Raw genomic sequence first — 16,129 nt, 5'->3', positions numbered from 1 at the left:
GGGTTAATGGTAGACCCCAGATGTTATGGTAGGGTAGCCAATTGCACGTCGACAGTGAAGGATGTCCTCCTACAGGCTGTTTTTCCATAACCTGCGGGGGTGGCTATTGCAATGCCTAGCTCGGTGTCCACTCAGGTAGATTTTGGTAGTGACACTCAAAGGCCAAATAAAGGTCGTCAAAGGAGAAAAAGCCTGAGGGCCTAAATGACCAGCACCCAACGTGCAACAGTAGAAGTGAAAACAAAGCGGGACACTAATGTACCATATGGAACGGCTGATGAGCAACAATAAGGTACGGGATGTTAATACGAGAGCGGATATGTTGAGGTACTGGACACTCAGAACAAACACTGGCAAAATCAAAAGGTCTGGCTTTCCTTTTAAGTCCTAACTAAAACATTAATGGAAAGCTGTTACAGTGAAAAAAAAACACAAAACAAGTAAAGATTGCTTTTGCACATAATGCATCTAAGATGAAAAAAAAAGTTACAAAACAATTTTAACATGTGATGATTCAGTGTACTTTTGAGATGTAAAATAGATCAGCATGCCTTGCAATGCAAAACAGGACATAGCAGGTGGAATGATAGACCAACATCTATTCGCAAAGGGAGACACAGAAATATACCTCTGTGCGGAGCCTATGCCCACTCCATTTTTTATTTATATATATTTTGGACGCAATTACAGGCAGTTGTGTTTTCAAGCCAAACCTACAAAAAAGAATGCATTTTAGTCACATAATAAATCACTGTTGCCCTAAAGGGAATGGAAATAAATGAGCAGGGATGTCTCCAAGAGACAAAAGTATAAGAGATAAGCATACCTTATGCTTAATGTAACGATTATGCAGCAAGTACATTAAGTTCACACTAAATTAATGGATTAGTAAAAAACCCAAATGCAGGCTAGATAAAATCACTTTTTTGAAGAAGTAGAATGTCAAGCTGGTCAGGCAGAAACATTGAATTTGTTTGCAAAATAATTCCGTTTTCAACGCCATGCAGGCCAACAATTTTGATAATGCTGCCCTTCCATTTCCATCAGAGGTTGTGGGTGGAGTTTAACCCCTTCCACGCTGATGACGAGCTGGGCTCGTCATGAGGTAGCCTCCTGCTACGCTGATGACGAGCCCAGCTCGTCACGTAAAATGCGGTTTCGCAAAACTCCGCGTACGAGCGGAATTCCGCCCGCACGCATGCGGTTAAGACAAGTAGGTCCCTTCTGTGGAGCCAGCAGGACCTACAATGGCTGACATTCTGGCAGAAAAAAAGGGTTCGCTGGACGCCATGCTTGTTAAAATGGACACAGCAGCTGTAGAGGTCAGTAGATTTATGGCATGCGGGAGGGTGTGACACCTTACGAGACTTATACCTTAAAGACAGATTCACCACTTTAGGCGATGTCATAGACTCATTTGCTTTAGGGACTGGGTTCTTGCAATTTGCTAAGATAGCGGCGACGGCTTGTGGGATATGGACTTCCTTCCCTGATGCCTCACAGGGATCACAGACTCTGGGAACTTTGCTGAATATGGCTAGTGGTCTGAAATTGATCATGCATGTTTATAGAGTTCTGCAGGAGGATTTCCCTCTGAATGCCTTGCCAATGCATGACCTGTGCCATGAGATTCTGGGGACCTCTCTTTCTGCTAAAGAATCGTAGGGTGTACATGAGGGGATGCAGAGAACATCTACGAACTCAAGGTTCAAACTACTCCCACACAATGTCGTTCATCATGTATACCTCACCCCGATTATGTTCATTCAAAGCTTTCCTCCTACTGTCCTCGACAATTATACAAATATTCACATCATAAAAAATACAGAAATCGATAAAGTAATTATCTGAGTCTAATGGGATAGAGAACTACTAGTTTTAGTCCCTAGCAGCCCGCCCTTCACAGTTACTGTGCGTGCTCGGTTAACATTAAGGGTTTCCGAGTTATCACAATTTAGGATTAGATTCAGGGACCATCTCCAGATTACACATCACATATCCTGTTAGCTGATAATTTTCTTAAAACAGATCAATAACTGAGTGAGTCTAATGTTAAGCATGGTGTTGATTGGGTCCATGGACTCCACCAGTGCATGCCTGCAGGACCTAATTCACAGTTCAAGGAACTCTCGTCTTAATAGAACTCTGTTGAACCATCAAAGAGGGACAAACACAGACAATGTGAAGCAGAGATTCAGGCCCCTGGTAGCATAGACGGCAAGACTGGTCTTCACTTTGACCGGACATCCTCCATTTTGGCATGAGGTCTAGCGTGGGTATTTCTCCAAATCTTAGAGACAAAAACGACAGTTTGATCTTCCGTTGGTAATGCGCAGCTAGCAAGGCTGATTCCCTTAAAGCGGAATATGATTTGAACACCACCCACCCATGGCTACGTTTTGACAGGGTATCTTTGTCTGCCATCCAACTTTGCAATTTTATAGATTTAGTTACGAGATTCTTAAAGATTTGCTTAGAGTTAATAATATTCCAAAGGTCACCCATATCAAGCGTCTTAATGCTGTTTTCTAAAAATGTCTTGTAAGCACAGTTGCCCCTTTGCAAGTTAATTTCCGTCCAGACTAGATTTGACAGAGTGTTTTCTGCTGCTGCTCGCAAGTTATAACGTAGATTTACGAACGCCGCTGGCCTAGCGAGTGTCTGTTTTGTAAGCAGAAATTCTAGCCGATTTTACGCCAGAGAAGCTGACTTGGGGAGCCTAAAAATTTGTTTATATGCTCTTATCATCAATTTTTCTAACAAAAGAGCTGTGATGTGACAACATTGATAATCTGAAATGCAGATAAAAACGTATAGATACAGCCATTATGCTCCTGAATAGTAGAGCAGGACACAAGGAGAGGTTTAATGCCTCAGAGGAGGCTACTGTGGAACAGTAGGAACTTGAAGTCACACCTGACTTTGTCGTGATTAGGCAGGGCTTTAAGTGGGTCAGGTCCCTCTGGATTTCAGATCCAGCAACAATTAAAAACTGACATTGAAACGATTTCCTATCGGGCCCTATATTTATGCCTAGAACTTTACAGGCAAAACACTGATTGATTTCTGAACAAATGACTGTAAAAACATTAAGGTAATCCATGTCTGCGATGTAGTTATTGTTTACATTCCACACTTACTTATCTTTCATCCATTAAGAGGGATTGCTTTTTCCAGGGGGGTGATTTCTGCACTCTTTTTCGTACAGCGTATTACTCTTGTATTGTGTGTACTGTGTACTGAGTCGCCTCTAGGGGGTCTGTGTGTGTTCAAGTTGTGGGTGAGTGTCATTAAGGAGCCTTTATTAGGAGTTCTGGCCAAAGGCAGCACGAGTTTCTCGCAGTTCCTGTCAGCGGGTCATGAAGAGGTTAAAAATACACCTCATCCAGTCCTTAGCCTGTCTGCTTAAGTGGTCAGGTGTGCTAAATGGGATTCTACGCATCAGTATGTGATGGAGGTAGGCAGCTGTTGAAATACTGACAGACCCAAAGTAAAAACAAAATGCAGTGCTTACAGGTGAGCGAGTGTGGCTAGGGGTGGGGGGGTTGAAGTGAGGGAGATGCAAGGAAGTACATGCAGAGAGAAGGCTACAGTGAAAAGAGTGAGCTGAAACAGGAAAATGATAATATGTGACTAAAGATTTCAGAAAGATGTGGGGGGGGGCATAAATGTCTTACAGAGACTGCAGGGGAAAGTGCTGTGAAGGGAAGAATGGCAGTGTCTGAGACACTCCGAAGACTACTAGCCCGTCCACAGACCTTATAATCTTGAATTCACAGGCTCATTCTTTCAGAATGGAAGCATTTTTAATTCTAATTATTCACAACAAAATCATTGCAGTTACTTATCTGATACTGCCAACATGCATTGGCAAAGTGAACAGGTATGACTTGTTTTAGGTGCATATTCGTTAATGTCTGATAAGCCTTACTGCAATAACTAAAAGCTGACAGAGAGGCACCAAAATTGTAGTTGAGCTGTGGGAAGCATTTTACTTCACGTTTTAAGCCACACCCTTAATTATATAAAAGAGTTATTTTTAAGCCACACCCTTTTAGAGACCCCTCCCATTCTCTTATTGACTTAAAGCCCTGTGATTAGCAACGTGTGGCCATGGTGTAGAATGTTAAAATGGTTGTTGAGTTGTACAGGCTTAAAATAAACAATGAAGAGGAGGTTTCCATATTACTGTACACACCACAGGCAAATAGAATGTCTTTGGCGCCAGATAATGCATAGTATTTATTGTGGTGCAAGAGGTGAGTTGGCGGAATATGGCGGGGAGCACTGGACCATCGGTCTAGGGTGGACTGATGGAGCACGCAGTTCCTTTGTGTTGACACTTAGTCCAACAGAATACTGAATACAATGTAAAAGAAAGGAAACAGTAAAAGAAAGGACATAGTAAGTGTGATAAAGAGAAGGGCTTGAGGTATGTACACTCCGATGCCCGAAAACCCTCATCCTTTACAGGCCGGAGCACATCAGCCTCCATTTCAAATTTAGATGATCAGTACCATCTACCAGGTGTGCTGCCTGGATCCCTCCACTTCTGTGCCAGCCCATACATTTATTTGCTTTTATTTTTAAACTTCGAATTTTTGTAGTGTGCTACTTGCCATCACGGGCGAACACATAAAAGGGAAATAGCAAGTAATATTTGCCAAAATCTGAAGCAGTTTATCTTCTGACAGTGGTAGAGGGGTCTTGAGATAGCTGCCATCTGATATAGCTGCCATCTGATATGGCCCCAACATGATGATTTGTAGTTACTTATACTAAGCCTACAATACATACTGAATAATCTGTTACACTTGATATGTGTTGATTACTACCCACCAAAGTGCATCTGCCTCATAAGAATTAAGGTTTTCAGTTAGACTTGCAAAGTTTCACACTTAAGCCTTGCTGATTAAAATGCAGATATTTGCAGGAAGCATATAACTAACCGTACTATTTACTGGAAAAGGAACTTGTGACCTGCAATGTAGATCATTGCAATAAAACTCAAAACACACTGTGCTAATTTATTAATACACTAACTAATGAAGGGACCAAGAAGATTCGAGATTTAATCAAATTTCCAAATGTTGAAAATAGCTGCTGTAGCATATTTTTTTTAATGAATTGCCTGGAGCTCAGGCCCCTAAATAGCGTGCATTAGCATAATCAAGTGTGAATTGATTGCAGAATTAGCCAGCAATGCTCTCAAATCATTTGGGATAATAGGAAACATGTCTGCTCAATTTTAAGATTCAGAAAACATGAAGAAACTATTGCTTTGATCTGTGGCATCAGACTCAGAACTTTGTCCAGTACAAAGTCTAAACTTTTAACTTTCTCACCCGCACTGGAGGAGGACAAAGAGATTCCGAGCACAAGGGTGGAAAAAAGGATTGATTCCTACTCTGGATGACCACATTTGTCTTTGTATGATTCAATCTTACATAGTTCTAGTTCATCTAATGGAGAAAAGCACCTAAGAAGTTAAAGGCATCTTTCTTAATTTCATGAACTGGTTGGTCTAAATTTAGAATCATCTGTATGTCGTTCACATAAGAGATTATCCTGAATCCATATATATTAAAATACTCGCCAAGGACTTCAAATAGATGTTAAACCAAATTGGTGAAAGTTCAGACTTCTGCAGCACACCACGCCCAGCCAGAATATTTTTTTAGTAACGAGATAGAAGCATAACAGCAAATTTCCTACTATCAACAAAAGCTTTCTAGTGTTTTAGTATTAGGCTGTTTTTAGTGCCTGTTTGTTCGTGGTGAGGAGTGTTATTGGGTCGATATTGTCTAGTATGGCTTTCTCAACCCTGAACCATACCGGTGTGTAGTTCTGGTTAGGCAGGATCCAGTACATTCCTTGTCTCGCTATGAATGCCGTTTGGAATCTTCTGTGGTCTGCCAGGTTTAGACCTCCTAGCTTCTTTTCTAGTTTTAGTCTTTTCAGGCTTATCCTTGGCTTTTTGTCTTGCCACAGGAACTTGTTTAACATTCTGTCAGTTTTACGGCGGAATTTGTCTGTGAGTGTGAGGGGGGAGCATACCCGCCAGGTAGTTGATCACCGGGGTGATCATCAACTTTATTGTGTCTATTCTCCCCCACCATGTTATGAATTTGGGTGACCAGGAGTCCAGGAGCTTTTTTATTTATTCTAAGGTTAGTTTCTAGTTTTGGTCGAGTGTGGTTTTGAGGTTTTTCCCAAATTGGATCCCAAGATACTTGATGAATCCGGGTTGCCAGGCTAGTCCTGAGTTGTCTAATACTTCTCGTGTGGGTTGGATATTGAGTGGCATGCATTTCCGATTTGTCTTTGTTGAGTTTGTAGCCAGCGTGGGTTGAGGATTTATCTATGGTGTTCATGAGGGCAGTGATGGAGGGCTTAGGGTCCTCTGTTATTATGAGTATGTCATCCGCGTAGGCTACAAGTTTGGCTGTGGTTCCGTTGATGGTGACTCCCACTATGTCTCTGTTGGCCACAATGTCTCTGATTAGGGGTTCCAGTGCCAGTAGAAATAATGCGGGGGACAGGGGGCACCCTTGTCTTGTCCCTCTTTGAAGGGTGAATTGGTCTGAGACTGCCCCATTGATAGCTATCTGCGCGCAGGGGTTCGCGTATAGTGCCATAACCTTCATGATGTAGATGTTTTCTAGGTTATATGCTAGCATGCACTCCTCTAGGAAGTGCCAGGATACTCTGTCAAACGCTTTCTCTGCGTCTAGCATGATTGCCACCACCGGTTTATCTGACTCGGCTGATTGTTCTGGAACATGGCATAGGAGCCTTGTGTTGTCGTGAGAACAGGAAGCCTACTTTTGAGTTGCTTATTAGCTGTGGGAGGACCGTGTTAAGCCTTACTGCTAGGACTTTGACATATATTTTGCAGTCTGTGTTGTTAAGTGAGATGGGCCTGTAGTTTTGGGGCCGTTGGGTGTCTTTGCCTTCTTTGGGGATAACTATTATGCTTGCTTCCGTCATGGATTTAGAGACCCTTCCTTCTCCTTCGCAGTGGTGGAAGACTTTTTTCATAGTTGTGAGTAGTTTTTTTCATAGTAGGGCGTGGTTTGGACGGCAATGTGGTTGGTTGCCTAAGTCCTGAGCTCCGTCGCATCCCTGGGAAAATAGCCAGACAAACAATGACTTAAAAGGAAGCTAAAATCAAAAAGAAATGCAGCCAAGGATGTTGGGAGGGCTTGGGCGAGTAAAGATCGAGGGGCTGAGAACACAAAGCCGGGGATCACCGTCTACTTCGAAAAAAGGGGACCGATCGGGTGTACGGGGCGGCAATCCAAGATGGCTAAGCACAACTGAATGCCGGAGACATCCACAACTATCCCGCGGACCTTGCGTGGGTGCAGCTTTTCCGGTAACAAGGTCAGTGCTGCAGAAGTTCTGCTAATTGACACAAGCGCTACAAAAGCACGGTCAAACGGCAGCTACACACTTTGTGCCCACGTGGGCAGAAGCAGCCCTGGAAGATAAAAACAAGAAGCCCAAACAGGAAACAAGGGAGGGGGGTGACTATTGATTGTTTGGTTAAGGAAATTGGCCGATTCAGCCAAACTCCGCTGAAACAAACCTGAGCATGCCTGCAAAACAGCCCAGAGGAACGTCAGATCCCCCCAGTGGAGGATAAGGACAGCGCGCTAAAGGGGGGATAACACCGGCAGGCGAGTACAACCATACGTAGCCAAAATACAAGGGGACAGATTACGGCCCGGATGTGACCCAAGGAGAAGGGAGGACGCATAACGCTGCCGTTGCAAACAGACCTGCTCGTCTGAAGAGAGTGCACCCAAACAGATAGACCGTAGCACCATCCACTGGATCCTATCCACAATTGGAGATACAGCACTAGGAGAAACTACGCTACAAACAGAGCGCTAGGCATTAGCTGGAGAAGTGCGGCGGCAACATGAACCGCCAGCAAGAACCCAACCCGCGAGAAGGCCCACACCACACCGGAATCGGGGCCTCCGCTTGGGCCTAAAAGGAAGACATTGAGGCAACAAGACTGTGCCACTCAGCAAAATCCCAAGACCAAGACCCCACAAGCAGAACCGCCACAACCACACGCTTACCAGCCCATAACCCAGAACAGGAGCAGAAGGTTTGAGCTCCTCCAACTGAAACGTGGGTTAATAAACATGACTTATAATGAGGGGAAAATTGTGCAGCAACCAAAGAAAACCAAAGCAGATGCACACACGGAATCTCCCATCAAACACAAACCTGACATCAACAGCACACTGGACATGATACTTACAAAACTAACTGAAGTCCACGACTTGGCCAGATCAACTAAACAAACCACGAACGCAATTCAACTTGAACTAGCCGCTGTCAGAGCTGACATTCATGCAGCAAACAACAGGCTGTCTGTAGTGGAGCAGAGGGTTAGTGACATAGAAGACAGAGACCTTCGCACAAACCAAACTATCATAGCGCTAACAAAGACTACTGCAAAGCTCCAAAAACACACAGCGAAGCTAGACAACCATAACAGAAAGGGGAACATAAGGATTCTAGGTGTAGCGGAGGGAGAAGAGGACAAAGCAGGCTCGTGCTTGACCCTCATACAGGATCTATTCCCCAAACTCACGAATCTCAAGTTCGATAACCCTTTTGAGCTAGACAAGGCATATAGAGTGCCGGCATTCAAAACCACGAACAGAGCAGGTCCGAGGCAGATAATCTATAAACCGCTAAAATCGCATCACACAGAAGCCATCTTCGGAGTAGCAAGGAAAAGCCAAAATCTGCAGTGGAACGGCCACAAGATAATACTTACACAGGATTATTCAAAACCCACAGTGGACACAAGAAAAGGCTTCCTAGCTCAGAGAGACAAACTAAGGAAGGAGAACATCCTATTCCCCTTTGTTGGACCCTCAAGGTTCAGAATTAATGACAAAGGGAGAACGTACTTCTTCGATGACCCTGGGGATCTGGCCATGGCCCGACTCAGCAGGAAATGGAAACTTCGAATACGTTTTCGAGCAAGAGAAGAGCATCACCTGAATTACGACTGGAATAAAGTGTTTAGCCAGAACAAGAATTGGAACAAACACAACAGACGTTAAACAAACAATAAAGATTACCGAAGTGAAATATGTGGAATGACTAGAGAACAACCACTGGTAGAGGCATTTATGGTGAAGCGCACTTGGATCAAACCCTCATGCCTCAGACAACACATTAACACCCTGAATTAACATTTTTAATGGTCAAACCGAACTACCTCAGAACTACCAAGTCTACCTCATAGAAACACTTATCTGCCGCCCAAGCGGCTCTAACCAGATATCAGATAATACGAACACATCAAGAGATGGAATCCTCACACGTTGGTATGAGAAAAAGGACATCAAGTTCATCAAGAAAAGCTTTAATGTACGGAAATTCTACAGGCTGAGTTTGCACCCCAGTGCTGTGCAACTCGTAATCAGGGCCCAAGTGTAGTGTGAAGTATCTGGAGTGAGGTTCCTTAAAGTCATAAAGAATGCATCCCAATTTTTCTTACTAGTTGAAACCATTGACAGCATTTTGACACATTCCTTATTTACAGGTCTTTATCAGGATGTTGTGAGTCAAGTCTAGAAAGCATAAGCGGTCACAACTAATTAATACTGAGGACCTAAAGGTTTTAGGAGGTTACATGATGGAGATGACTTTCTTACAAGGAACTTTGAAAGAATTAAAGCTCAGAGTGACCTTGGTCAATTGATCCCGAAGACCTAGAGGACATCACATTTAAATTTTATATCAAAACGAGATAGAAGACCAACAAATGATGCAAAAAAACCTGCAAAGTGGAGACACATTTGTCAAAATTCTTACAATGACTGCCAAATAAAAAAAAAAATTCTTATGTCCGCAGTTCAGGGAAGGGACAATCAATGGCTCCTGGAGCCCTGGAACACAAAAATAGACCAACAGCCAAATCAAAGAATTATGATGTGCTAATTATGCACTTTTGCACATTATCACAGATTTCTGATTTGCATTCATCAGTCACCACTTCTGTTAGAAGGGGCAATCTCCGAGGGCCAGGTAGTGCTCACCCAGACACCCCAAGATCCACCTCTCCCACAGAACTTGCCGAGTCTTAATTGTGAGGTCCTCACCGGGGAGGACTTTGGGTCTAGGATCGTACACACTGAGCTCACACCACACTACGAACAGACACTACACCGTTGGATTTTAGGAACAAGTTCTTTATATAAGCAAATAACGAAGGAAGCACTCTTTTATACACAGTGGTCACAGGACCACAAAGTCTCTGAAGATTCGGGAAGGGGGAAGCGGGACAGTCTTTTAGTCTTTGGGTCAGTACGAGGCGTACCCCACGCACAGCTCTCAATCCTCGAGCCGGGGGGTACGGGATGGTGGTCGTACTGCTGCCTCACCTTCGTCGAGTCGGCTCGGTCGTGATGGTGGTCTCGATGGTCCAGCCGGACCAGAGTACTCCTCGAGCCGCGACGAGGTCAGCAGGTCTCGGATAGTCTTAGAGGTGGAGCCGCGACAGCGTCAGCAGGGCTCGGATGGTTGTAAGTTCAGCTCGAGCCGCGACAGCGTCAGCAGGGCTCCGATGGTCTTAGAGGTCGAGCCGCGACAGCGTCAGCAGGGCTCTGATGGTCTTAGAGGTCGAGCCGCGACAGCGTCAGCAGGGCTCCGGTGGTCTTAGTTCCTTAAGGCGAAGAGGGAGCCGCGACAGCGTCAGCAGGGCTCAGAGGTTCAGGATGAGTCTTCTTAGGGTCAGCCGCGATCAGATCAGCAGGGCTTCAGGTCCAAGATACAACTGCCCGCTAGTTGTCAGGCGGGCCCAGTTATAGTCCTTCTACTCTTTGATCTCCCGACCCTCCCAGGCAGAGGTCTCTGGCCCTGGGGGCTGGTCGTTGGCGAGGTCCGGCGGTTGGTTCTTTGATCCCTTTGAAAGATGGGTCCGGGAATTCCCAGACGCCCAGCGGGTCTGGAGCTAGCACTCGGGGAGGCCAGAGGGGTGATCGAACCTGGCCCACAGGGGAGGGCCAAAGGTGTGACAGAAACCAGCCCCTCAGGGGAGGCCGGAGGTGCCATCGAAACTCCCTGGCTTATCTCACTCAGGAGCCCTTTACCCCCCAGCCGGGACTGGCGCGCCTTTGGAGTCTGGGCTTCGCTGGGGCCGGGGTCACGCTAGGCCTAGGGAGACAGGGATGTCGGGAAGGGAAGATGGCATCCGGGACTTGTGGGGCATGCATGGTTAGGCGCTCGGAGCCGGGCGAGGAGCGGGAAAGGCAGGCCTGGTCAAGGGTCTCGGGGGATCTAGGCGTCACTGCGTAGGACGACCAGGCTCGGGTTGCAGGTTACACTAACGGGGTGGCTGCGCAGGGGACTCGGGGTACAGGCCTACGCTCACAGGGTGTGGAGGGACAGAGGTGAACCACGCCACGAGGCCGGGTCCAACAACTTCCATAAGTTTTTTGCACCATCAGTTGGACTTTTTCCTGGTTTTGATTTAAAATTGGCCTTTCACTCATGGATGCATTTACCTATTGCGCCAACAGTTGGAGAAGATGTTAACAGGAACTGAAAGACGCTGCGCGTTTTGGTTCATGGATGCTCGCCAGCTGATGGTGGGAGCGCACTAGGTCTTTGGGAGGGTGCAAGATCGCCAGTAGCTTAGGATGACGTAGTGGCTTTGAGCTGAAGGATGGTACAAGCCTGTAGAGGTTTTAGATAGGTCAATAATACACTTCATAGATATGCTATAGGTGTGTTAGGGTTCTTTACAGACGCCAGCCAAAGGCACCCTTTCTTTAAGACTCTGCAGCGGATACCTTTGCTACAGGAGTGAAGCATGTGATGCTATGGGCCTGGAGTAGGGTGAGGGTTGGATGGGTGGCAGTATTTTGAAAAGGAACAGTGTGGTAGGAGAGCCCCTGCGAGTGCTGTGCTTCATACATTAGTACACCGTCCTAGGGGGTGCTCTGAGATACACTCGAAAATGTAGCCACTAGGACCACTGGATTTATGTGGCAGAGGTGCACAAGATTATGTGGCAGGGAGGAGTAAATTATTCTGCAAGAAAAAAATTATGCAGTGAATATTGCGATAGTATTATTTCATTACTTTGTCATTGTTACACATGGTGACACTGAATGGACAAAGGTTTCTCTCCATTAGTCCCGCTTTAATGCACAAATACAGTAATAAGCGACAGATATCAGAACAGTCAAACTTTGCAAAGGGCCTCCACTGCTTGGCAACACGTCACTGTGTTTTTAGTAACTTTTAGTAAGAAAGTAAGTTTTTTGTTCAAATTTGCAGATTAATAACGTGGCATATGCTAAAAATCTATGATCATGCAAAAAAAGCCATAGCTGCAAAAATCACACAATTCAAGTAGCCCTGGCTGCCACCATTATATTGCTGTCTTTTTGATTTCTGTACCAGGGCTTTAAGTGGGCAGGATCCCTCCAGGTCTCAGACGCGGTAGTAATACCTGAAATTAAAAGGGGTCCCTATTGGGCCCACCGTTCATTTCCTTAACTTTACTAGCAATAAAACTAATACATTTCTCAACAATAAATGTAAAAAACGTTAAGGTAATCCATGTGAGCAATTTATCTTATGTTTATATTTCAGGTTTTAGTTAATTTTGAATACCCTCAAAGTGCTCGCTGCTTCAAAAGATGTTGTGTTCTTGCATTTTAATCGTATTGCATATTACTCTTGTATTATGCAAAACGGAGTCACGACCAGGTGCTTATAACAGGCTACGATTGAGAGCTCTGGAGTTCAGGCTGCAGGCAGTGCCCTTTTCTCACAGGCCCCGTCGGTGAGGCAAAAAAGTGGTAAAGACTACATGGTCATCCAATTCTTGGCCTCTCTGCAGAGCACAGAGCAGCGGTCACGGCTTCCAATGCAAATGTGAATCTGATGTTATCTATCTGATGGTGGCATAGAGTTGTCAACATACTGACAAGATGAAAGAAATAGAAATTGTGGTGCTTACAGGTGAGTGGTTGAGTTGTGTGTTTGGAGATAGTAAAGGAGAGGTGAGGAGGTGCATTCAGTTGAGAGAAAAGAGGGTGCTGAAGAGAAAAGAGGGTGCTTAAGAAAAAAGAGGGTGCTGAAGAGAAAAGAGATGAGGTCAGGGCTTTAAGTGGGCTGGGTCTCACCGGGTTTGAGCACTGGCAGTATTTTAAAGGGGGCCTCGAAACGGGTCTTTATCGGGCTCTGTTTTGTGCCCTGGCACTCCGTTTTTTTCCCGAACTGCAGCGACAGTATGCACATCAGATGTGCACGTACTCACACTGCTCACTTCTCACTAGCGGAGAAGTTACGGCATGACATCATGCCAGGTGAGCGTTGTAGGGGGAGGGAAATCCTTTAAAGAGAGTCATTTTCACTGTGGATTTCCCTTATCATTTTGAAACCCAGGAGCAGCAACATTGTCGTGGTGTCACCAGAGCTTTTAGTGGAAGCGTTTTCAATATTATATACAAGCCATAGTTGCTGCTTATTTATCTAATGCAACTAACAACCATTGACAAAGCCAATAGTCCTGACTTGTTGTAGGTATGACGTTACGTGTTGTATCATATTTAGATGCAATTACAGAAACTGCAAAATACAAGTCGGGCGGCACACTATGCTCAGCACAGATTTGTTTTTAAGCCACGCCCTTAATTACATTGTCCACGCCCCTTTGAGAGGCCATCCAGTTTTGTCATCCCACTTAAAGCCCTGGATGAGGTGTACGATACGTAGGTGGAGGGAAAGTGGAGAAGAAAAAGGACGTACATGGCTAACATAGAGTGAACATAATAGGAGTGATTGAGACCCTCTGTAGACCACTACCCCCTCCACAGGCCTCAGTAGTGTTTAATTCACAGTCTCACAATTTCAGAATTGAAACATTTTCAGTATTATTTTCAACAAAATAATTGCTGCTACTCTTTGAAATGTAACAGTTAATAATTAACAAAGCCAATAATCCTGGCTGATTTTAGGTGTGTCAGTTGTGTTTCTGATATGGATACAATAACAGAAAGCTCAGATAGGAACCAAATACGGGTTAAGTGGCACATTATGACAATCACAGAAATGAAGTTTCTTTATTTAAGCTACGCCTCTAATTACTTAGGCCACACCTCTTTTAGAACCCCCACTGTATTTTCAATCACACTTAAAGCCCTGGTTCCCAAGGTGATAGCCTGCAAAGAGAAAAGGGTTGTGCTAGTTCTGAAAAGTGGATTCTTGTGGACACTACATTACACGCGACATTCCTCCTCTCGTTATCAGGGCCTCTCTGCTGAGACCAGAGAAGAGACATTTACACAAAGGCAGCAGCAGTAATATCCAAGTTCAAATGACCTTTTCCTGCCTTCGACCCCAAACCTCCACCCAGGTCCGTTCAGAAGGCAAACGGCTCCTGTCCCCAGATTTTAACATGCACCGTCATAGATGGAACGCAAGTCTTCCAGTACCTTGCATTGCATTCTGGTACTTGCAGTACTTGGTTTGTAGCAGAGCGCACAGATTAAGAAGTAATACTGACAGAGCACTCGCATTTTCCTAGGTCGATCCGAGTAGCCCATCCAGGCCAGGTTTGATTCTTTGCATTGTGGGATTTGCAGTCCCAGTTTTAAAACAGGGTGAAGAGCACTACATATACCAGAATATCAATATAAAACCCCAAACTCTTGGAACTTGGAACCTCAAGAGCTCTGCACGCAAACATACTAAATGCAACTGATGTAATGACTCTTAACCGCCTGCAGCTTAAACTGTAAATATCTACAGGAGTCTAGCTAGCGTTAGTATGCGAGTAAACAGGAGTGAAAGCTCAGTAAATAAACACAGGTGTCTCTGCTAGATGCCGCAAGGCTTACCACAATCTGTGCATTTCGATGCATCTGCAATTACGGAGGTGATTTCACCGCCAGCTCATCTGCCTCGTTCAGCTCTGCACAAACACAGCGTCGTTATTAGCAGGCATGTGACTGCTGCGTTGGCATTCACAGCAATTCTGCCCTAAATTAGCGACTTTTGAATAGATCTCTTAAAGATATGCAGTTGAGTTCCAGCTTTACTGCAAGGAAGGAAGTGATTATTTATCCGGCTGCCGGCCACCCAGTAGATGATCACTGCTCTTTTCGCAGCATGCTAAATAGCGGGAAACGTCCGTCATTATCTGTCACTTTATTATACAGTATTGCATTTTTATTGAGCAGGCAAATTGTGATCATGCGTGATACCTTCAGCCTGACCCCGTTTTTTTACTCAAAACGTTGCATTCTGGTATTTGTAGTTTCGTGTTTAACAGCGTAAGCACCAGCCCACAAATCACAGCATGCAAAGTGCTGTTGTCTAAAAACCCAGGTCTGTGCAGCGGCGTCACCCACGCACTGAAGCCATTTGGCAGCTAAGTGTGCAGCTGTGCAGCCCGCCCTCGCATCTCTGAAAGGATGCACCGAGGTCAGGCATCCATGCAGCGCGCACAGCGCAGCCCGCCCTCGCCACCCAGAGGTCAGAGGGCACATCTCCGGACCCACTCACCCGACATACAGCAGCACGACCAGGTGGATGGCCCACTTTATGGTGCCGTACTTGACGCTCCGGATGCGGACAACTTTATCCGTCTCATACTCGCACATGTCGCTCAAGCTGCAGCACCCGGGAGCCATTCTTGCAGCCGCTGCCTCCTCACACTGTGCCAGCTCCAGAAGCCGCGCTTCTCCACACCCGCCCTCGCAGAAAGCGAAAGCCACACCACTTAAAGACACAGCGGCGGAGGCAAACTCTGCTTTAAACAAACCGACCGGGCACACCCATCCCTTCACGCGCCTGTGGTAAATTGTGAAACTACGTCACACAAGGCAACGTTCTGTTTTCTGAGCACCCGGGACGCATGGGTGCCACACGTGACATGAGGCTATGATGTCATGCTACACTGAGAGTAAAGCCAGTAAGTCAGTCCCTGGCAGGTGCATCCATGACTGTTTTTGAGTCTGGTCTAGAGACAGCTTGGATGTGTATATATATTCACTGCAAAAAAACAAAGATTATTGGGACGCTATAGTTAGTTTGATGTTTCACTCACAAAAAAACCATAGCAATTCAGCAATTA

At 45.3% G+C, this 16,129-nt stretch overlaps 1 protein-coding gene across 1 annotated transcript in view; it reads right to left on the bottom strand.

Annotated features, from left to right (window-relative positions):
* The window catches only part of LOC144792471 (P2X purinoceptor 7-like), a 215,639-nt gene extending 199,911 nt beyond the window's left edge, over window positions 1–15,728 (bottom strand). The window contains exon 1 of the mRNA XM_078667500.1: window positions 15,559–15,728. Coding sequence (XP_078523626.1) covers window positions 15,559–15,686 — 128 coding nt within the window. The 5' untranslated portion in view covers window positions 15,687–15,728. The remainder of the gene's footprint in view (window positions 1–15,558) is intronic.
* Between the last annotated feature and the right edge of the window lie 401 nt (window positions 15,729–16,129).

The sequence above is a fragment of the Lissotriton helveticus genome, chromosome 11 (assembly GCF_964261635.1).
Source record: "Lissotriton helveticus chromosome 11, aLisHel1.1, whole genome shotgun sequence".
Taxonomy (NCBI): domain Eukaryota; kingdom Metazoa; phylum Chordata; class Amphibia; order Caudata; family Salamandridae; genus Lissotriton; species Lissotriton helveticus.
This window is presented reverse-complemented; position numbering and strand designations above follow the sequence as displayed.